Genomic DNA, 20,310 nt, shown 5'->3' with positions numbered 1-20,310 from the left:
CCTCCTCTGAAGGGCTCGTTGGCTTTGTATTTCTTTTTCTACCTACATACTATCTCATATCGTATTATATTATATACCGTATTTCGATGCCCTATTTCCACTTGTGCATGAGGATCCATGTAGTTACATCCCCCCTTTGAAGTGGGCATGTATCTATAATTAAGGTCTCCTTATTGTCAATTTATGCATTTGTCTCTTGACACTCTTAGACCTGGGGCATGTGTGTGCCGTTATCACTGCATGCGCATTGGAAGTAATACCCGATACCCCGGAGATGTAGAATTACACAAGACCAAACCGGCTTCAAGTACCCAATATGGATGACCCCAGATCTGTTTGGATAGTCCCCTAACTCACGCTGGTGAACACTGGATCGGTCGATATGAAAGATAGTGGGGATTATCAGTCACAGGAGCATATGCGCGGCGGCGGAATCACACTTTGATTGTTGTCCAGAAGTAGGTTCCTGCGGGCAGCTATCCTGCAGTAGAGTGGAGTGCAAGTTACGCATCTACCCTAAATCACAATCACACAAGAAGCCTCCTTTTGAGCTCAATTTGTAGATTGAAATGTGGCCGTTTTTCGTTGTCTCGGCAACCGCCAATGCTGCAGCCACCGTCACCGTCATCGCAGTCACTTTTGCCGAAAGTAGGAAAGCATAGCGTCCGCCCGGCCGCATCACATACGACCGGCACCTGAGCTTTATCGAGACGCCTGAGCATTTGTTTCAGCCGTAAGGTCACTTTCGGCGGCATATCTCCGATGGAGGCGGCCGGCGCTTTTCGCGCCCTTTTCATGTGCCCAATCCCGAAAACAAGGGTCTGTGGTGCGGATGCTGACGATCCTGCTGTCCAGTTCGGGCGAAATGTGAGATCCCAATCCGGGCCCAGTTCCGGGTCTAGTCCCAGCGCCAGCATCAGCTGCCTCGTTAGGCTATCTGCAACGGAATGTTGGGCCATGTTGAAGTTTTGCACCTTCAACTCATGCGAGCACTGTAGATCCTGCAAGTCTGTTGCAACAGCAGCCTTCCTTGCACCCTTGCTGCTGCCGCCCACAATGATAAAGAGTCGGTTGTCGTATAGGACGCTGCTCACTGCGGCGTCCGCGGAAGGCCGGTGTAGCACGATCCCATTGGTGTGCCCCGCCTGCTGGCGGAGGCGCCGATGCTCGTGCTCCCGGTAAACCTCGACCCGGATCTCGCAGAACTCATCGGCGCTGCCACAGCGATCCTCCACCCCGTCGCCCCCTGTCCACTCGAATAGGCAGCCGGCCAATGTCGTGCTCCCTCTCCCTTTCCCGTCCCCCCTGCCCTCTCCGCCGCTGAGGCTCCGCAAGATGTGTTCGGAAAGACTGCGGGCCCGCTGCAACGGCTCCACCACCGAGTACTTGCTATCAAACTTCGTGTAGCCATAAAGATACTTCCTGCTCGGAGAGATCAGCCACACCTGGTTGAAGATCCAGCGATCCATCGCCAGGAAGTCGATCGGGCCTAGCCCGGCCCGAAAGTGCTCCCAGCGCACGCCGATCCGGAGCGTCAGCGACATGAGCTGTGTGTCGAGCTCGGCCCGGCACCGCAGGTTGGGGTCCTCCAGCATGCCGCCCAGCATGCCGCCCGGTCTGCCACCCTCGCTGCTTCCCCCGCCCCCCGCCGCCGGGACCCCTTTTCGCATTTTCGAGTAGACACACTCGTCAAGCAGCGCACACACTTTTGTGTGCAGCTCCAGCACTTCTCGCCGGCGGGCGCTGTTCGCCTCGCCGGCGAGAAACTGGCGGACCTGATTGCGCGCCGTGAGCCCGGCATCCGCGTTTGTGCGGTCCTCGAACCACGTCAACGACTGGGCCCGCGCGTGCCCGTAGATGTCGGCCTTTGTCACGCCAAGCAGCGGGCGCACGAGATCGACCGCGTGCCGCCCGTGGAGGTTGCCCGGCGCGAGCGGCCGGATACCGGCGAGCCCAAAGAGCGTTGAGTTCGAGAGTAGGCGCATCACGTACGTCTCGAGCTGGTCGTCGAGGTGGTGCCCCATGAAAACGCTGCGGATACCCCGCTGCTCGCAGTACGCGTACAGCAGCCCATAGCGCAGGTCCCGGGCGTGGCGCTCGACCTGGCGCCGGCTGATGGGGGTGCGTATGGTCAACACCTCGTGGGCAACCGGGTACGCCATCTCGCCGAGCACCACCTGTTGGAGCCGGCGGGCCTCGTGCGTGCTCTCCGCTCGCAGGCCGTGGTCGACGGTGAGGGCATGGATCTCTAGGTCCGGGCGGATCTCCCGTTTGTAGCGCACGAGGAGGTTCAAGAGCACGACAGAGTCTACCCCGCCTGAGAGCGCCAGCGCAACCCTGCTCGGCAGACGGTACCCGGTCTTTGACAGGCGGGCCAGAGAGTTCACAAACTTGTCATAGATGGTGCCCATTGCTCTACGGACGGGCAAGGGTCTTTGCGAAGGGGGGCCCCTCAATTATACCCCTAAGGGGGGCCTGATTCTCGCCGGTGTCGAACGGGGACGCTCGGGAATCCGCTGAAGAAGAGGAGCAGGGCGGCCGGGGAAGCGCTGCGTGGGGATTCGGAGGGCGTGGGAAAAAAAGTGCTTACGTACGCGGAACGCATTCTGGGAGGGGTTTGTAACGACAGCAAGTGGGTAACCATGGAACACGAACAGCCTTATCGGAACTTCCCCGACCGATGTCGAATTGTGCACCGCCGGCAATGTCGAAGGAGCAGAAGATCGGCGAGATGAACCAGCAGCTAGCCCGCTTACAGCAGCAGATGGCTACGTTCGCCAAGCTCTCGCAGGAGTCCGCCCAGCAGTTCGAGCTGCTCAAGCGTTTCGGAATACAGCAGTCGAGCTTTTTCATGAGCTCACACTCCGTCTTCCAGAGGCTGAACGAAGAACGGGAGGGGGGCTCGCGTGAGGGCGCCGACTGAGGCCAGCCCACCCATGTATAGATAGACAAACCGCTGTATATTACCGCAAGAAAAGGAGATAATACCAATACTTGAACTACTAAAAAATACTATATGTCACGTCGCAGCGTCGTCAGGCCCTTAATCCTTCAACTCGCCAGAGTCGACCACCTTCATCTCCGCCTTTGGCTTGCCGGAAGGAGAGCCGTTGTTTTCGACGGTCTTCAAGGTCTCGCCACCCTCAATCAACTCACCAAAGACAACGTGGTGGCCGTCCAACCATGGGCATGGAACAGTGGTGATGAAGAACTGGGAACCGTTGGTGTTTGGACCAGCGTTTGCCATGGAGAGCTGACCAGGCTTGGTGTGCTTGATGTCGAAGTTCTCGTCTTCAAACTTGTTGCCGTAGATGGACTTACCGCCGTAGCCGTTGAAGTGGGTGATGTCCCCACCCTGGACCATGAACCCTGGAATGACTCTGTGGAAGATGGAGTCTTTGTAGCCAAAGCCCTTTTCGCCCGTGCACAAGGCTCTGAAGTTCTCAGCGGTCTTTGGAACCTGCTTGTCAAACAAGTCAAACACCATTCTTGGTTGCTTGGCACCGCCAATGGTGATGTCGAAGTACACCTTCGATAACTTGGCAGAGGAAGTGGAGAATTGTCTTTTTGCAATGTTGAACATCTTTGCCTCTTTGCTTGTCTGGTTAGGGTGAGCAGCTATGGATCCAGCCTCAACTGCACCCCGAACGGAGAGGCAAGGGCCGAAAAGCTGTCATTCGGGGAAAAGCCGGGAAGGACGAGGAAGGCGAGTACGCCAACAACGACTCGCCTCAACGACCTTCGTTTTCGTCCTCGGTCTGGGCCTCGGGCAGCCTTGTCACGTGCTACCGGACTTCTCAGAGAAACCGATCACCTTTCAAATAAGTTTAAATTCACGGTCATTGGCTATTTATGACCAGCTCTAACTAAGTATGTATCATAACCCTTTATACACCCTGTCTACAGCAATGCGTAGCGCCACAAGGTTCATTTCGAACTGCTCGAAGTCCCCAGCCTCGAATCCTTCTTTCAATCCGGGCAACACACTCACGTTTGGTGAGCTGAGGCTCGGAGAGAAAATGATGTGTCTGAACCAGGGCCTCTTCCGTAGCAAGCTTGCCATCCGCATCCCATTATCATTACCGTCGGCAATCGAGATAAACATCCGGTCCAACGCCTTCACCCGAGTGTTGTACAGTTTGACCTTGATTGCTGTTTTGATCTTCTTGTAAAGCTTGAACCAGGGGAAATCCTGAGTAATGAGATGCTGCAAATCCTTCAGCTCAATGTCAAACTCCTTGGCAAGCTCACACACGTCTTGCGATTGCATCCGCAAGATGTCGATCTCGTCGCCAAGCTTGGTATACTCGAACGGATACGTCATGTTTCTGTCCAACCACTCGGCTGGCAACCTGTCCACCGTCAACTCGACCTCCCTTTTGATTATCTCGATGTAATCAGTCACAGCAACGTTCAATATCTCATGTTCACTTAATTCGATCGTAAGCATCCCAATGAACTGTGCCAACAGATTATGTAATTTCAAATCTGGATCGAAACTTTTCAATAGCTGTTCACCATCGAATTTTGAGTTAAAGTATGTTACCGGATCATCCTCTTTATTTGGGATCATTCCAATGTTGATCGAAGGGATACCCAAATGGTTCTGGAAAACAGAATAGTCTCCCACACCGTTGCTAATCAATTGGAGAGTACTGTTCTTGGCAAAAAATGCCTCACCTAGTGTTTCATTGGAATTCAACAAAATCAATTCCATTACTTTCTTTAGCACTTTATTGAACAACGGGTTCGACTCAATAGAAAGATCATTACCACGGACGCTGTCAAAGTTGATATAGGCAATGCAATTATTGATCAATTTTTGAGAATGATATTCTCCAAATTCTGTGGATCCAAACTGGCCCAAACTTGAGCCATCCCACGATATCAACTTGATGGTTCTTAAAGGCTTCCAGTTCCGTCGTGCTAGCTCATTGAAGCCTCTTGCAATTTCTAGCATTCCAATACCACCCTGGCTCACTCCACCTTGACCACTGATCACATCTCTAGCTGAGCCTATTATGATCTCTTCATCAGAAATTATTCCCCGAATGGTCGATATGATATTGTATATAGGTTTAATCCCATAGTCTATGTGGTTGACAATAGATAATTGTAGCCCGTCACTTGGTCCGGGACGGTAGTCAAAATCTAACACGTCACCAACCCAATTCAAAGAAGGTCCCTTTTTAGCCAATCTTCTCAAAATTGGCTGAATTTCAGTAAAGCTTATAGGCAAGATCGGAATTTTGGGTATTGTGTCGGGATCTTTCAATCGTTTGTGATCTTCAAACAAAAATGGGGACCATCCGGGCGTGGTCGGATCTCCGGGCTGGTAATATATAAAGCTGCCTGTGTATTTGTCAATTGCGTGATGATTTCTAGCGTAGCCAGCTGGGAAATCCATGTACCCATTCTTCTCTGTGTACTCTCCATCGTCATAAGGATCTTTATAGAACACCAAGCCGCTGGCTTTCTGTTTTTGTGCCCTTTCAACCAACAAACTCGGATGCGTGTCATTGATGCGAATGATGAATATCTTGTCCGTTAGATCGATTGAGCTCGACTTCAACAAATCGTAATCTTCGGCCAGCCCATAGTTAACGTAAACGAACTCGCTTGTAACTGTTCCATTTTTACTAAAGGGAAAGTACGATATTTGATCCGATTCTCTGATGTTAGCCTCAAACAATAGTCCCCCCTCTTCATCCAATAACTTTAACGAGTTGCCAATAGGCGTCCCCATGTACACGTCATACTTTTCGACATCGGTGTCTAAATACTCATAGTTTTTCATCAGATTTTCCATTATATGATAGTTTCCGCCTGGCTCGTGTGTCTGGTCGTTGTAGATGTTGATGTACTTCTCAACATCGTTGATATGGTTAAGTTGACTTATATATATTCTCGACACATCATCGAAGGTTAAAAACCCGCCATAGAGCCTCCTCAAATCTCTATCGAGCGAAGTTCGTGGCAAGAATATTAGGTCGAAGATGAAAATGCAAATGATGCTGAATATCGATACCGCAAAGAATCTACGTCTCTTGAGTTGTGAAACCGTCAAATCCTTTAAATGCACTACCTGTGAAACGATAGACTCGGCGATACTACTTGGGCGTCTCGAATTATTTCCTGCATGATTGTTGTTCTGCTCATTTCCAGCATTTCCGGCGTCTCCGCTCCCATATCCAGCATTTGCAACAATTGCAGCAGGCGCACTGTTGCCTCCGCCATTAGCTACGCCGGCTCCACTTGCCCCTGTTCTCGCAGTGAGGTCGGCACTGGAGCGTCGTAACGACATGTTGGAGCTCAATATCTTCGAGTTGTGCGGGTTGAATATGTACGGATGGGCGTCTTTCGAAGAGGCGCCCGGGTTATCCTGGTAGCTCTTGACGTTCGACTTCGATGACATCAGCGATAACCGGGAGTTGAACCTTAGGTTCGCATTTGAAAATGACGCAGACTTGAGGGACCTCAGCAAAAAGTCGTCCTGATCGTCACCGGGAGTCAACATCATCTTGTCCAGCGTCGTGTTGTGCGTGTCTAGCTCATCCGGCTCCGACACGATCGGAGAGAGCAATGGCCGAATGTCTTCATCTTCGCTCAGCGATGACTCCAGCGAGCTCACTGGAGAGACTGTGAGCGTCAACTGCGGCAATAGCGACGATGATCGTAAGGGATGCATGGTTGTCCGCTCTTTTCCTCTCGGGTTTACCCTGTTGGCGGAAAAGAAACAGAGCCATTTCGTTCTGCTTCCTCGGAAAGACAGAAGCCTTCTCTACTTCTCGGAGAAGACAGGTTCATTACCATCTAGAATTTATCAGGCCAATTCTGGGCCGATCGGCGCGAAATTTTGATTCCTGCTCCCTGCGTGGTGGCTTCCAGGCCTTTCTGGTGAGTCCAACAATAAATAAATGGGGTGAAGAGGAGACGGAAGATGTTCGCCATTCTCCGTGGCGGGCGTCTGCGGGCTCCCTTTTGCAGAGAGCACTACACAGAGACAGAGAGGTACAACAAGCAAGCAGGAAACCAAGACGATAACACGTGTCCATAGCAAAGAAGACCTATTCAACCCGGTTATTGACTTTCAGCCAAAACACTCTACTCCGACTCGTACAACCACAAGATTCCATAGCTGCGGCCTTTGGGTGTTTGCACTTCTCGTAACTAGCATTTAGTTCTTGACCACTAGGGAGGATTAGTCTTGTTTGACGTTAGGAGCAGGAACTCTACCTTTTACAGCATTTCGTTTCAGCGGCACTTGGTCGATCACAGACACAGACAGACATACACATACGTACACAAATATAACGACTTTTAAGTTATTACACATACCGGCTCGATATTTATTAAACAACTCAGAATAGTTTTTACTTGAATTTTATGCTTTAACATTTGGAAACACACATCAACCAATCGTTCACTATTTATCTCTCGCAAGCTTAAGGCTCCACGAAACAGACACAGTAGCTTGCTTATCTATACACGAATCCCAAACATCATTTTCTCAACCAAACTTCAGTTTCAACCCCTGACGTAGTTCACAGCACAATAAACCTTTTTTTCCCTTCATCTCCGTTAGCCCAGAAAAAGAAGATACATACATACAAGAAAATGACGGTGGCAAGTTCTGATTATGCAAATTACCTTCACGGAGGTCTCCTCAACGACCGGTATTTAAGAATGAAGGGCTTAAATGAAGGATCTTTTGGTATTGTTTCCATAGCAAAAGATACCAAAGAAGGCAATACATTGGTGGCGATCAAGTACAATACAGGCAGGCTAGGGGATTTTGAAGCCTATCAAAACAAGACCAAATCAGAGGATCATATTGTGAAAGTCAGATCGATGAGTCTGAACTCAAACACTAGGTCTGCAATCAAGTCAGATGCTACATTTTCAAACACGGAAACAAGCGATAAAGATGTTAGCAAGTCGATAGTTTTGAGAGAAACGAAGCAAGAGATTGCGATGATCAAGAAAGTGGATACCCATCCGAACATAACGACATTGCTAGACTACTTTGACACCTACATGGTTTTTGAGTACGCACCGAGGGGTGATCTACATGACGCTATTCAACTTGGTATAGCTCCCGTTGCCACAAGTGATGTCATTGATGTTTTTATGCAATTGATCAGTGCGGTGGAATTTTGCCATAAAAATGGCGTCTATCATCGTGATATCAAACCTGAAAATATTCTTATTGCAGATGACTGGTCCATCAAGTTAACTGATTTTGGGTTAGCGACAGACCATTTGATCTGCAACGATTTCGACGTCGGAAGTGAGCGTTACATGGCTCCGGAATTGTTGGAACATTCCGACATTGACAGTTATGCTGCAGACAAGGTAGATATCTGGTCTTTGGGTATTTGCTTGCTAAATATCGTATTCGGGAAATCCCCCTTCAGGTCAGCAAGTTCCAAAGATAAGATGTTCTTACATTACGCCGCAAATAGGGAAACCCTTTTTGACATCTTCCCATTCATGAGTTACGACTTGTTTTCTGTTATGATCCATTCTCTAACTATTGATCCGGCCAATAGAGACTTAGAGATGATTAAAGTGAACCTGCTGAATATCGATGTGTTGACCTATGATTACGAATTCGAAGAAGATGTCGATGACATAAAGGCCAAAGCTTTGGTCGAGGAGATTGGTGAAGATGAATCTTACGAAGCAGATGGTAAACAAGGCAATGCGAAATCTGAGGCTGCAAATACAGCTAAGGTTGAAGATACTATCAGCGAAATCAAGCCCGCAGCCAAAGGCGAAAACCCAGTGGTGCTGTTTGACAACTCACCAAATAATATTGACAAAGGAGAAAATGCCACTAGAACTGACCCAATTTCCACAGGAGCTAATTCAGAGGTACGCACAAATGATGGCAAGAGTGAAATTGACATGTCAGAACCTAAACATTCTCCAAATATCAATCCTTCACTACAACCTTCTGCTGTTTTAGAATCAGCAAATCGGAAGATGGGTTTGATTGATACTTTGCTAGGTACAGACACGAACAATAACTACACGGTTTCGGAACCAATTAATATCCAAAAGAAATATGAGCCGCCTCACAAGCTTCTGGCTAATTCGCTTAATGACAGTAAGAAATTTAATATCAGTAATGAGAACAGAAAAGCAAACAACAACAATAACTATAGGGCAAGACGTTGGAACCCTGCTCATCGTAAGCCTTTGAAAATAGCGAATTACAATTACAGAAACAAATCACAGGATGGAAGAATTGGCGGCCGTGATTCTTTGAAAGACGACTCTTTTGATTTTAACAGGAAGGACTTTTTCACTCCTAGGTCCGTCTTTACTCATTACATGGAAAAAGCTAATAGAGGCAAACAAAACGTTCAACAGAGAGGCTCATATTATAGAAAGAACAAAGAGTTTGAGAACTCTTCGAACAACTACACTTATAATTATAGACATGCATTCAACAATACCAACAACTATTATGATTACAGTGACAGAAGAGCTTGGCAAAAGAGGAAGAGGAGATCAAGCAATGTACCTTCTAGTAATAGTAACAAAAATAAGAATAGTTACAGATCAGGCAATCTAAGATCTAGGAATAGTAAATGGGAGGCTCCCCTATGGAATTCAAGTAATGACCACAAATCGAAAAACCCACGGAGGTTATCTGCTGGCATCTCTTCTGGCGCAAACTCTCATCCAGTTCGGGTAACAAGCTCATTGAGATCGTCAATGGATGGAAAGTACATACCACCCAATTTACGTTTCAATGCATCAAATTTACTTGGGTCAGCTGTTGTTTCTGACGATGATACGGAGACAGATAATGACTTTATGAGTGGCTCCAGCAAGCGTACAAGCAAGGGTCATTTTGAAAGTCCAAGAGAAATAGAAGATATCGCTGAAGACGATGACGATACTGGCGATGATCAAGTTGAACACGCCGAAGATTCTGACGAGGAAACTTTCTCTTTTGAATTTGACCAGCCGACCGTATCAAGAAACAATGGTATGAATTTTTTAGCGGGAGTTTCACCCTCAGACGACGGCGAAAAGTTCGAGCAGATCCAATCAAATGCAATGAATTTGCTATCGAAACAGTTCACCGAGAGTAGGCTATTTGACGAAAAGAATAACTCAAGGGACACATCTTTAACTACTACGGTGTCAAATAATTTCTCAAGCACAGGATCGAATATAAACACAAGTCCCAAAGGCTACAAGAAGTATATTCCTCCTCACCACAGACGAAGCTCCCACTCTGCTGCCGATACTACAGGTAATCTGACAAGTACTTTGACAGACAAACCAGCTAGCAATGTGATCATGAATCATTTTATTGACCGTTCGAGCAACAAGAACATGTCACCGGTATCAACTTCTGCACCTACAAAGTCTTCATCCTTTTTCAGCTCTTGTAAAAACATTGCTCCGCATGAATTATTGACAGAAAAGGGGTATGATGCTTTTGTTAACAGTGATCAATACAACGATAATTTGTTCAACATTGAGGAAGGGAATTACATAACGCCAACAAAAATGATGGTTAACGGATTATCGGAGCAGAAATTCATAGCAAATGGTAGCATCGACGATAAAACATCAGGTTAAAATTTTTTTTATTTTTTTTTCAATATTTTTGAAATGATAATTTATAGTTATATTATATTTCACAATCTATACGAATTTTTTTATTTAGCATTTTTGAACAAATGTCTTGCACCCATTGCAACACTATTACTGTAATGCTTGTCCAAAAGAACGTTTTCCCAGAGAACAGCAACTTCGGTATTAGCTCTCTCAGTCTCATCAACTTCAGGATGATAGACACCATTTTGAACCCTATCTTCTGTTGAATAAAGAGTTTTGATTTCATCATACCTAGCGATAAGTTTTTCCATGAATTTGAGTAAAGCGATTGTAGATTTTTCTGGTAAATGTAACGAAGCCAAATACAGTCTTTTTGTGAAGGCTAAAGCTCTTTTGCTAGATCCACTCTTGCTATTGAAAAAGATGGCGTTCAGACACCTCAACAATAACTCAGCTTTTGTTGAAATATTAACAGAAGGTTTCAAATTGAGTTCAGTTGTGGCCAAAGGATCGACAAGCCTCAAGGTCTTGTGCGAAAACTCAACGTTCATGTCGAGAGCTAGGTTAGGAATCAACGAGTATAAGTAATCCACAAATTTGTTCAAGTCCACTACCACCTTTTTTGTTGGCAAGTTTGCAACTAACGAGAATGACGTTATGATGCACAACAAAACCTGTCTAACTTCACTGCTGTTCAAATCTTTATTTTGCAAAATCTCTTCCGTGACTTCTCTAAGGACCTGTAAGAAATCTCCCATCAAATCAACATTGACTAAAGAACCAAATTTGGATAAACTCTCTAGAACAGCAGCCATTAGCTTTGCAGGTCTTGCTTTGAGGATTTCTAGGTAAAAAGTCAGTAGCATTTTTAAGATTTGGGCTTGGTTCTTCTCTCTTTGTTCAGCAGTAATAGCTTGTTCAGCAGTTCTCATTTCTGCATCAATCAGTTTCCTTTCCTTTAATTGTTTCCTTTCCTTTTTGCTTAAATGTATCCTGTCTTTCTTCTTCAATTTTGGTTGATCATCGTGTTCATTTGAGTCAGGGGAATAGTCATTGAGAACCGTCAAAGATAAGAAAACATTAACCACACTCTCATCGACGTTATAATCTCTTCTTCTCATACTTTTCGACAAAAGAATCACCAAATCTAAAGAGATATCACCATGAGATGCATCCTCGATGAGTAAAGAGTCTAGGGTACTGATACATTTCTTATAAGCCTTTAGTTCAAACTCATTTTGTGGCTTTTTCATCACTCGTCTCGTTATTATCTTGAACAAGTCCTTTCTATAGTTGAAAAATCTCAACGACGTGGCTAACTCACAGGCGGCGTTGGTTGCGATTATTCCAAGTTCGGCATCTGTTGAGGTCACCTTCGGTTGGGTCGAAAATCTTGCTGCTTTTCGGGCTAACAAATCTATGTAGTGCTTGTAATTTATCACCAAATGCTGTTCAAACAACCGAAGTTTCGCAACTTCTCTACTCACTTTTTCCTTCTTCTCACTTTCACTTAGCGGTCTGATGTGGTAGGATGGCGATATGCTTTTGAACACTGGCACCATGGCTAGGATTGCCAACTTCGCAGTGAATGGGTTTTTCGAGTTCGACATTCTTCTCAACCTTGAAAGCTGTAGGATATTTTCCTCCGGGTTCTCGATCAACAGTTGTGCCATTTCAGCAATGTCTTCTTTCGTTTTAATGATCTTCTCTTCCTGCGTCAAGCCCTGGTAAGACTCGTCATTTTCTTCGTCAAACAACTCTTCATCGTCTCCTTTGCCTTTTTTGTGTTCCTGTTCCTTGCTCTCGCTTTCTGATGATGAAGCTTCAGACTCCTCGTCACCAGCCTCCTCTTCTTTTGGCATTTCCTTCTGAATTACCCGTCTGTGGAAAGTACCATCCGCAGTACGGATCGGCAATCCTTCCACCGTGTTTGCATCCGGGTCATTGAATTTCCTTGGTTTCGTTTCGTACTCTTCATATTCGCCTTCAAGTTTTCTGTCTGCCTCATCGTTGCCGTCTTCCATTTCAACGTTTTCTATTTCATCGTCGCTTTCAACTTTAGAAAACACCGAAGATTGAAGTTTTGCGTCTTCTTCTTTTCTTCTTTTATTGTTCCGTAGCTCTGATGATCTCTTCAGCTTCCGTTTTCCCATTGTTGCTGTTATTAGTCTCGAATCTGTCACACTGAACACTGTCAACCCTTCTATCTATCCGTTTCTGTTAAAACTTTGGGGTCCTTGAAAAAAGATAGAGAAAAACTGAAAATAGAGACAAGAACCAAAAAAAAGTTTTCCAGGCAGTGCTGGATTTTCACGTGACCAGAGCCGATCGACCCACGGCTTTAGCCGCACACGTGATTCCCGGCCAGGGAAACTCCGTGAAGGCACGCATCCATCCCACGCATGCATGGATTTCAAGCCCTGCACTGTCAATCAGCAAAGACCTGGTGATATTCCTATCGTCGCTCGGGTGCAATTTGGAAAGTAAGCTGTCAGATCCTGCGCAATCGGGTTTATACAACGGTGATCAGTCCAAGGTGAACAGACGGGTGAACTCTGCTTGTGATTGAACCGAGGAAATCTTAGGAAGAGAAAATGTTGAGATACGCTTCTAAAACGATCTCCAAGACTGCATTGCAGCTGCATGCCACACAGGTATCGAGAAATTTCCACGTCTCGAGATTGGTGTTGGCTGCAAAGATCTTTGACATGCCTGCGATGTCTCCCACGATGGAGTCGGGCGCAATCGTCGAGTGGAAAGTGAAAGAGGGCGATCACTACAACCCAGGAGACTCGCTACTGGATATCGAGACTGATAAAGCTACTATCTCGGTGGATGCCATCGATGATGGTGTTCTAGCCAAGATCATTCTACCGGACGGAACAAAGGACATCAAGGTCGGGACTCCGATTGCGTTTCTGGCGGAGGACGGCGATGACTTGAAAAATTTGGAGTATCCAAAGCTTCCTGACGAAGAGAAGCCACAGGCGACACCATCTTCCGAGGCCGCCGAAACAGCACCACCAAAAACAAGCCCACCTAAAGAATCCACAGAGTCTTCAGGAAATTCTTCCACTCCGGCGGAAAAATCACCGGCTTCAGCATCCCCATCCGCCACTTCGAAAGCTGCTAACCCAGCCCAGGTCTTCTTCCCTTCTGTTGAACGTTTGCTAGCTGAAAACAAGATCTCTAGAGAGGATGCGCTTGCGAAAATACCGGCGACCGGCCCACACGGCAGGCTATTGAGAGGTGATGTTCTGGTACATCTGGGTAAGGTGTCTGCCGAACAAAATGATACTCTTGTGAACTATCTCGAGAAGACGTCACGGTTGGATCTCTCGCATATCGAACTACTGGAGCCGACTGGCACAGTGGGCGCTGACTCCAAGACAGAGGGAAAAGCAAAGCCCAAAGCCAAGGAGCCTACCATAATTACCGAGAGTTATCCGATCGACTTGGAGGTGAGCTACCCTGAATTGTCCAAATTCAAGGCTGTAATCTCTGAAGCTCTATCTTCCTCAGAGCAACAGGCATATGCGTACAACACCAACCCAGTCTCTGATTTAGACGATCCTTTGTTTGATGATATAATTGCCCCATCGAGAAACTCTGATAGATTCAAGATTGAATATACCTTGAACTCAGAAGGTGATGAAGTTTCCACTTTGGAGCTCAAGCTAATCTTGAATGACTCTTGCTTTGATGCGAAGGACAGAGCGATTGTCTTTGTGAACACTTTTAAGGAAAACCTTACAAAAGAATTAAAAGCTTTTGAATGAAAACTTGATAAATAAATCTTTATAACCGAAAAGAATGAAATTCTACTAAGCTAAAAAACAAAAATAGCTAAATAGTTATGTAGTGTCCTTTACATTCGGAACCTAATCAGAAAAGCCTGACGAGCAGATTAGTGTCGGAACAAATGTACCTTTTTTTTTCCCCCGATATGATTTTTCATTAATGTCTGCTTTATTTCACATAAGCAACGCGTAACATGAATATTTTATCACCGAACCCTTTTGATGAATTTGGGTTCTTTTAGGAAAGGTACACTTGATTTTGAGAGGAGCTAGGTCCTGTAATTCTCGGTGATGTCAAAAGCAACAAGCTTGACTTTCAATGGAATCATTCCCCTGATTCCTGATGTACTTATCGATAATTTTGAGACTATACACGCTAATAGCACGTCACGAAATAATATCGCCAAATACTGTATCATATCCCACGCCCACTGTGATCATTATAAAGGGTTATCAGGAAAATTTCTTAAATCAAAAGCTCCGAAATTCATTTTAACCAAAACGACCAAGCATTTAATTTTATGTCATACTAATACACCCACCAACATAGAGAAAAATCTGACCAATGCAGAGTTTGCGGAGATGAATGTCACTAAAGAGTTAGAACCTGGGTTGAATTACACATTTATACCGAACTATCACTGTCTAGGAAGTGCAATGGTTTTGATAAAGGATTTACGAGGGGGAAAGGCTTTGAGTGTGTTATATACTGGAGATGCAAGGTTTGAATATGGCGTTATCTATTCAATACGAACATCAACAATACTCTCCCCTTACATATTTGGGAGTGAGCCTTTGAATATGCTGTATTTGGATACAACATTTTCATATAGAAATCGGAATATTGAGATCTTAGATAATCTGGAAGGAATATATAGGCTGGCAAGCTTGATAAGACAATATCCAATTGGTACTAAGTTTCGTTTTCTGGACACAATTTATGGATTTGAAGAAGTTTGGGTGAAAATTCATGACATTTTTGCCAGCAAATGCAATTTCTATTTTTCGAAAAATGTTTCGAGGTGGATCGAAAAGGTAAAGTTGAGTAACAACTGGCTATATGATGATCTGGAAAAAAATGTCAACATGGTAGACAAAATATATAATTTAGTTCCTGTCAAAAGGGACAAATTTGACTATGCATTTTACATTGGTGAGATCGAAGAGTGCGGCATAAGTGATGCAAGCTCTATAATCACCATAAAACATGCCATTGATATGACCAAAACTGAATATATGGAGGTTTACCTGCCACGTGAAATAAATCAATTCGAGGAGCTTAATTGTCAAAATCAGGAAAAGGAAATATGGAATGGAAAGTTTTGGTTTAACAACGGGGGTAGAAAGCAGCTTCTCAACTTCAACTACATTAGATGCAAGCAGTCTTTTATGTTCCTACCTCTTCACATTAAATTCATTTATTCTCGGCATAGTTCCTATAGCGAGTCAAAAAACTTTGTTAAACTGTTTAAAAATGTTCAAGATATTTATCCGATGACGGAGTCTTTTGACACATGGCAAAAAGGCTTCAACATGAAAAACTTTTATGGAATCAATAATTCGAGTTATGATTTAGCTTCAAATGATAAATATGGTAGTTGCAACCTAGAACTTAGAAGCGATGACAATAACCTAAGAATTATAGATTATTGGGGTTCATCGAGTGATCGATGTTCTGATGTACTTAACAGTTTCAATAGTGTATCCACAGAGGTGGATTTTGATTTTGACCCAATTGGTCAAGTCATACGCGGAAAAGAGACGCAACTAAGCAGGAAAAGGAAAGAAGGTGTTGCATTGAAGGGAAGAGTACTTAAGACCCAAAGAAGGGAGAAACGTCGACGCATAGAAAGGTTTTTGAACAATGTAGATACAGTCGGTCCAGCCACGTTCAACCCTCAGAAATATGTACGATGCCTCAGGCTTGACCATGGGATAGACAGGGAGCTCATAAGGTCATACAGTTTGGAAGAAGAAGAAATTTTCGACAACAAGAACGTGATGAAGCTGAAAAGTAATCTGGAGGACATTTTAATAGATATTAATTTTATGTAGGAGTGGGAATTTGAATCATAAAGTCACGTGATCAGCAATGTGCATTTCAGTTACCATCTGAAAATGCATCTTTTTGATTAAATTCAACCTAGATGATGAGTCTGAAATAGGGAGTCAATCACTATTGTCAGCGGTGAGAAATAATACCATTACCGAGATAATATCGAATGAGTACTGTGAGCCAAAATACTTGCTATGACTCGCATTGCCATTTATCACCGGATATCAATCCTGAAAGTTATAGGGAAGACGTGGTGCCGATTTTGTCATCACAAACATGGCCTATAAATCTGATGATGACGAATCATATCGATGGACAGCTACTATTTACTGCAATGGAGGACTCAACTTTAATGGCTAATCGACAGATAATGTTGAATGTCGGGATACATCCTTGGTTTTCTCACCTTTATACATTTGAAAATATCGATAACGTCAAAGATCAAGAAAATTTCAAGTTACAGCACTATAGGAATGTGCTTGATGTTTATTCTCAGAACAGAGAAAATCCTGAGGAGTTTGAAGAAGTAGTACGCTATCTACCATTTCCATTTGCGATACAGAACACTATGTCCAAATTTCGTGATATTTTGACCAACTCCAAGTTCAGACAGCGAATCAACATAGGAGAGGTCGGCCTAGACAAGTTGGCAAGAATCCCACAATCAGGGTATCTTGGGAACGCAGAATATCCAGGTGGAGGTGGCTTAACAAACTACAAAGTAAAGATGGAGCATCAGGTCAAAGTGCTGCAGATACAATTAGAATTGTCGTTGAGCACGTGTGTGGATGACATACCGAAAAGAATTTCGGTGCATTGCGTCGGGTGCCATGGCCAGATGTACGAGGTACTAAAAAGAATGGATGTCAAGCAAATGAAAAAAAATGTTGCTCCTGCAGTGGTGATGCATTCTTACAGTGGGAGTGTGGACAATGCTAAGATGCTTATGAACAAGCTAGAGAATATTCATATCTGGTTTGGAATCAGTGATGTGGTAAACTTGAGCAGAACGGATTTGGGAAAACTAGAAAAACTGATGACTGTAATACGTGACAAAGTTCTTGTTGAGACAGATTTGGGGGTTGATAGAATGCTTGAGAAACATGGTATATATATTCGACTTATCCAAGAGAAGTTGATGGCAATGGGGCTACCTGAAGTTACGTTATTGGACAATTGGCGAGGATTTATTCAGGAGGTGTAGAGATGGACGTAGAATGTTTAACGAAATAAATGTATTGAATATAAAAAAATGAATCAGGAATATCAGCTACTAGAAAAACTTGATAGGAAAACATATAAATATACACAAGGGTGATGTACAGTAAAGAAGATTGGCACAAAGAAAAGAAAGACAACAAATGAAAAAGACAGTGAGAGAAAAGATGCAAAACGTGAGAAAACAAAACAGATAGAAAAACAGAAAACTGAATACTAAAAACGAGATGAACGCATGAGTGTATAAAGATAACCATAAAAAAATAAAGTCATGTAGAGTAAAAAAGTTTGACAAACAAATTGAATCAAAAAAAATAGAGTTATCTGAGCCACGGCAGAGTTTTATTCTTGCAAGACCTGATACACTTGATAGCAAAGACCAACTCTTTGTATGTGGATTGAGCGGTATCTTCAGGAGGTGATTTTTCAAGATGAGGAAGCTCTAGATCAGCAGAATGAAGTGAAGATGTTTCTTCCTCATTTTCAGAGGATATCGGAGACAAAGAAGACATCATGGTCATATCCGTGGCCTGGGAGGAGTATCTCTCAACTGAGGAAAATACTGAAGAGGTGGTGACACGAGATACACAAGACAGAGAAGAAAGGACCTGTTGAGCCGGTTCCAACTGTATGATATCGTTTAGTATTTCATCTTCCAGGATTATTTGTGGTTGAATCGAGTGATGAGGTTGATAATCTAAATGCGGTTGGCAGTCTATGTTGAAAGTTGTATCGAATTCGTCTTCCTCATCACCATCGTCTAAAAGAGAATTGCTTCTTGATCTTGTAGTTGTTCTCGAGACCGCATTGCCATTGGCAGCAGAGTTTGTGTTGGCATTCGCGTTTGTGCTTGTGGTTGCAGTGGAGTTCATGGAAGAGGTCGATCCGGCCGTTGAAGACCTGTGCCTGCCTCTGGTCCGTCTGCCTCTCGATCTGCGGGGAACGCAGTAGTCTGTAGGGAAAGGTATTCTTAGATCAATGTCTAGGCTGATTTCCTTGGCCACGTTAAGCTTATAGAAGATCGAACCATAGAGGTTAACGTTGTAGGAGACCATGACAAACTGCTCTGTAGGGAAAATCAAGCGTAGGGTGAAGGGTTTGGAATGGAAGTCCGAGGCGTTACCGAACTTGACGAGCTCCTGTAGAGAAAAAGACTTGAAAAGGGTTGATTTGAAGTTCAGCATTTGGGCCTCCTGAGGAGAGTAGTCTGTATCCATTATGGAGTTAATGTCTGGCTTGTAGTTCATCAGCTTCTGGACGTAGATCAGGTCCTGAGACTTCTTCTCCGCATCTGTCAAGGAGACCATGTGGTAGGTCAGCGGTGAGTCGATTTTCGACTTCTTCAAGGAGAGCTTGTCGAAGAATTTAGTAAAGGAGGTTTTCGTTGTGCTGGCGTTGGAGAAGTTGCGTGCAAATGTAGGCGTGTAGATCGAGCCGGTGTTGTAGGAGGAGGATGCGGACGAGGAGATGGAGGAGGCGGCGGAGTTGTTCATGGAGGAGTTGCCCGAGTTCAGGGAGAACATTGTCGAGAGCGAGGAGGTTGAGGAGCAGTGTGCGGCGGAGGTGAGCAGCGGCGGAGGCGACGTGGGCTGCAGAGAGCTCAGGAAGACGGAGGAGCTGTTGCCGGAGGCGTCCGGGACGCTGAAGAGGGAGGTGGAGGAGCCGATGCCACCGCCGACGATGTTCATCTTGGACGGGTTTTTGGACTTGATGTTGAGGTTTGGGTCGACAAACGTCGGATGCAAGTCGTTGAAGAGGTACGCGACGTACTTCGAGTACTCGTCCTTGAGGTGGTAGAAGTTGATCTGCGTCGAGTTGATCTCAAAGAGCAAGGGCACGAACGCGGTCTTGCCGTTGCACCGGGACTCGTCGCTGTAGTACACCAACGACGTGTGGTGCAACGACGGGGTGTACTCCGGCGGCCCGTAGTTCAGATCGAGCGCCTGATACTGCGGAAGCTGCTGGTCCTCGGCTTCGCTAGTCATTCTGCTCTGCTGTGTTGCGCTGCGCTGTGCTGTCTTGGTTTCCGTTGCGTGCAGTCTATGTGTGTGTCCGCAGATACTCTCCAAATAAACAAGGACCACAGAGAGAGGGGAAGCGATCTGGTGCCTACAGCGAGCCACAAAGGGGATTTGTTTCCTTTCTCCCTTTCTCCCTTTCTCCCTTTCTCCCTTCCTCCTGCCCTCAGATCCAGAGCGCAGGGAACAGGAACAGGGGCCCAACGCCAAGCACGACCACTGCTGGCGGCCTCACCACCGTTGTCCGGATCGGGGCAAAACAGGGGCCTGCACACCGCTGCACACCGCTGCGCTACCTGGCATAACGTAACGTGACCGGGCCTGCGGCAGGGCAGGGCGCACAATCGCACAATCGCACAATCGCCGCCGCAGTTGCCGGGGTAGGGGAGACGCGGCTCAGCGGGGCTGGCTTGTGGATCGAGAGCGGGGAGGCGGAAAGGGAGGGGGAAAGGGGGCCTTTCCCGGCCAGCCACCGGCGGTGGCGGTGCACGGGGGTTGGGTAGCGGTGGTGCACGGGGGTCGGAGGGCCGGGCAGGGGCCATTTACGACATGTTTCTGACATGTTTCTGACATGTTGGATCTCTGGGGATGAAAAGCCACAGTGAGGGGCCAACAGCAGACGTCGGGCCACCGC

General features: G+C 45.6%; 8 protein-coding genes across 8 annotated transcripts; 4 read left to right on the top strand and 4 right to left on the bottom strand.

Moving 5' to 3' along the window:
• Positions 1-159: 159 nt before the first annotated feature.
• Positions 160-2,411, bottom strand: PICMEDRAFT_73928 (hypothetical protein; the record flags this gene model as incomplete). The annotated part of the gene is made up of 4 exons (XM_019164623.1): positions 160-211; positions 841-1,086; positions 1,387-1,559; positions 1,776-2,411. 4 exons carry the CDS (start codon positions 2,409-2,411, stop codon positions 160-162), a joined length of 1,107 nt encoding a protein of 368 aa, XP_019016263.1.
• Positions 2,412-3,043: 632 nt separating this feature from the next.
• Positions 3,044-6,304, bottom strand: PICMEDRAFT_35455 (hypothetical protein; the record flags this gene model as incomplete). The annotated part of the gene is made up of 2 exons (XM_019162946.1): positions 3,044-3,529; positions 4,124-6,304. 2 exons carry the CDS (start codon positions 6,302-6,304, stop codon positions 3,044-3,046), a joined length of 2,667 nt encoding a protein of 888 aa, XP_019016262.1.
• A 1,095-nt stretch (positions 6,305-7,399) lies between these two features.
• PICMEDRAFT_166789 (hypothetical protein) lies at positions 7,400-10,645 on the top strand. The gene has a single exon (XM_019161305.1). It carries the CDS (start codon positions 7,618-7,620, stop codon positions 10,603-10,605), a length of 2,988 nt encoding a protein of 995 aa, XP_019016261.1. The 5' UTR covers positions 7,400-7,617; the 3' UTR covers positions 10,606-10,645.
• A 40-nt stretch (positions 10,646-10,685) lies between these two features.
• On the bottom strand, positions 10,686-12,737 carry PICMEDRAFT_35901 (hypothetical protein; the record flags this gene model as incomplete). The annotated part of the gene is made up of 1 exon (XM_019162972.1): positions 10,686-12,737. One exon carries the CDS (start codon positions 12,735-12,737, stop codon positions 10,686-10,688), a length of 2,052 nt encoding a protein of 683 aa, XP_019016260.1.
• A 375-nt stretch (positions 12,738-13,112) lies between these two features.
• Positions 13,113-14,522, top strand: PICMEDRAFT_54738 (hypothetical protein). The gene has a single exon (XM_019163177.1). The coding sequence runs from the start codon at positions 13,179-13,181 to the stop codon at positions 14,361-14,363; it is 1,185 nt and encodes a 394-aa protein (XP_019016259.1). The 5' UTR covers positions 13,113-13,178; the 3' UTR covers positions 14,364-14,522.
• A 153-nt stretch (positions 14,523-14,675) lies between these two features.
• PICMEDRAFT_73922 (hypothetical protein) lies at positions 14,676-16,439 on the top strand (the record flags this gene model as incomplete). The annotated part of the gene is made up of 1 exon (XM_019164622.1): positions 14,676-16,439. One exon carries the CDS (start codon positions 14,676-14,678, stop codon positions 16,437-16,439), a length of 1,764 nt encoding a protein of 587 aa, XP_019016258.1.
• A 383-nt stretch (positions 16,440-16,822) lies between these two features.
• Positions 16,823-17,536, top strand: PICMEDRAFT_27755 (hypothetical protein; the record flags this gene model as incomplete). Its single annotated transcript, XM_019162511.1, has 1 exon — positions 16,823-17,536. A coding segment is annotated over one exon (714 nt), but the record flags the coding sequence as incomplete, so codon positions are not given.
• A 442-nt stretch (positions 17,537-17,978) lies between these two features.
• PICMEDRAFT_59951 (hypothetical protein) lies at positions 17,979-19,643 on the bottom strand (the record flags this gene model as incomplete). The annotated part of the gene is made up of 1 exon (XM_019163404.1): positions 17,979-19,643. The coding sequence occupies one exon, from the start codon at positions 19,641-19,643 to the stop codon at positions 17,979-17,981; it is 1,665 nt and encodes a 554-aa protein (XP_019016256.1).
• Positions 19,644-20,310: the final 667 nt, after the last annotated feature.

The sequence above is a fragment of the Pichia membranifaciens genome (genome assembly GCF_001661235.1).
Source record: "Pichia membranifaciens NRRL Y-2026 unplaced genomic scaffold PICMEscaffold_5, whole genome shotgun sequence".
Taxonomy (NCBI): domain Eukaryota; kingdom Fungi; phylum Ascomycota; class Pichiomycetes; order Pichiales; family Pichiaceae; genus Pichia; species Pichia membranifaciens.
This window is presented reverse-complemented; position numbering and strand designations above follow the sequence as displayed.

Bases quoted from the DNA above. Each gene is read 5' to 3' on its own strand.
- PICMEDRAFT_54738 (XM_019163177.1), top strand. From the start codon at position 13,179: ATGTTGAGATACGCTTCTAAAACGATCTCCAAGACTGCATTGCAGCTG.
- PICMEDRAFT_166789 (XM_019161305.1), top strand. From the start codon at position 7,618: ATGACGGTGGCAAGTTCTGATTATGCAAATTACCTTCACGGAGGTCTC.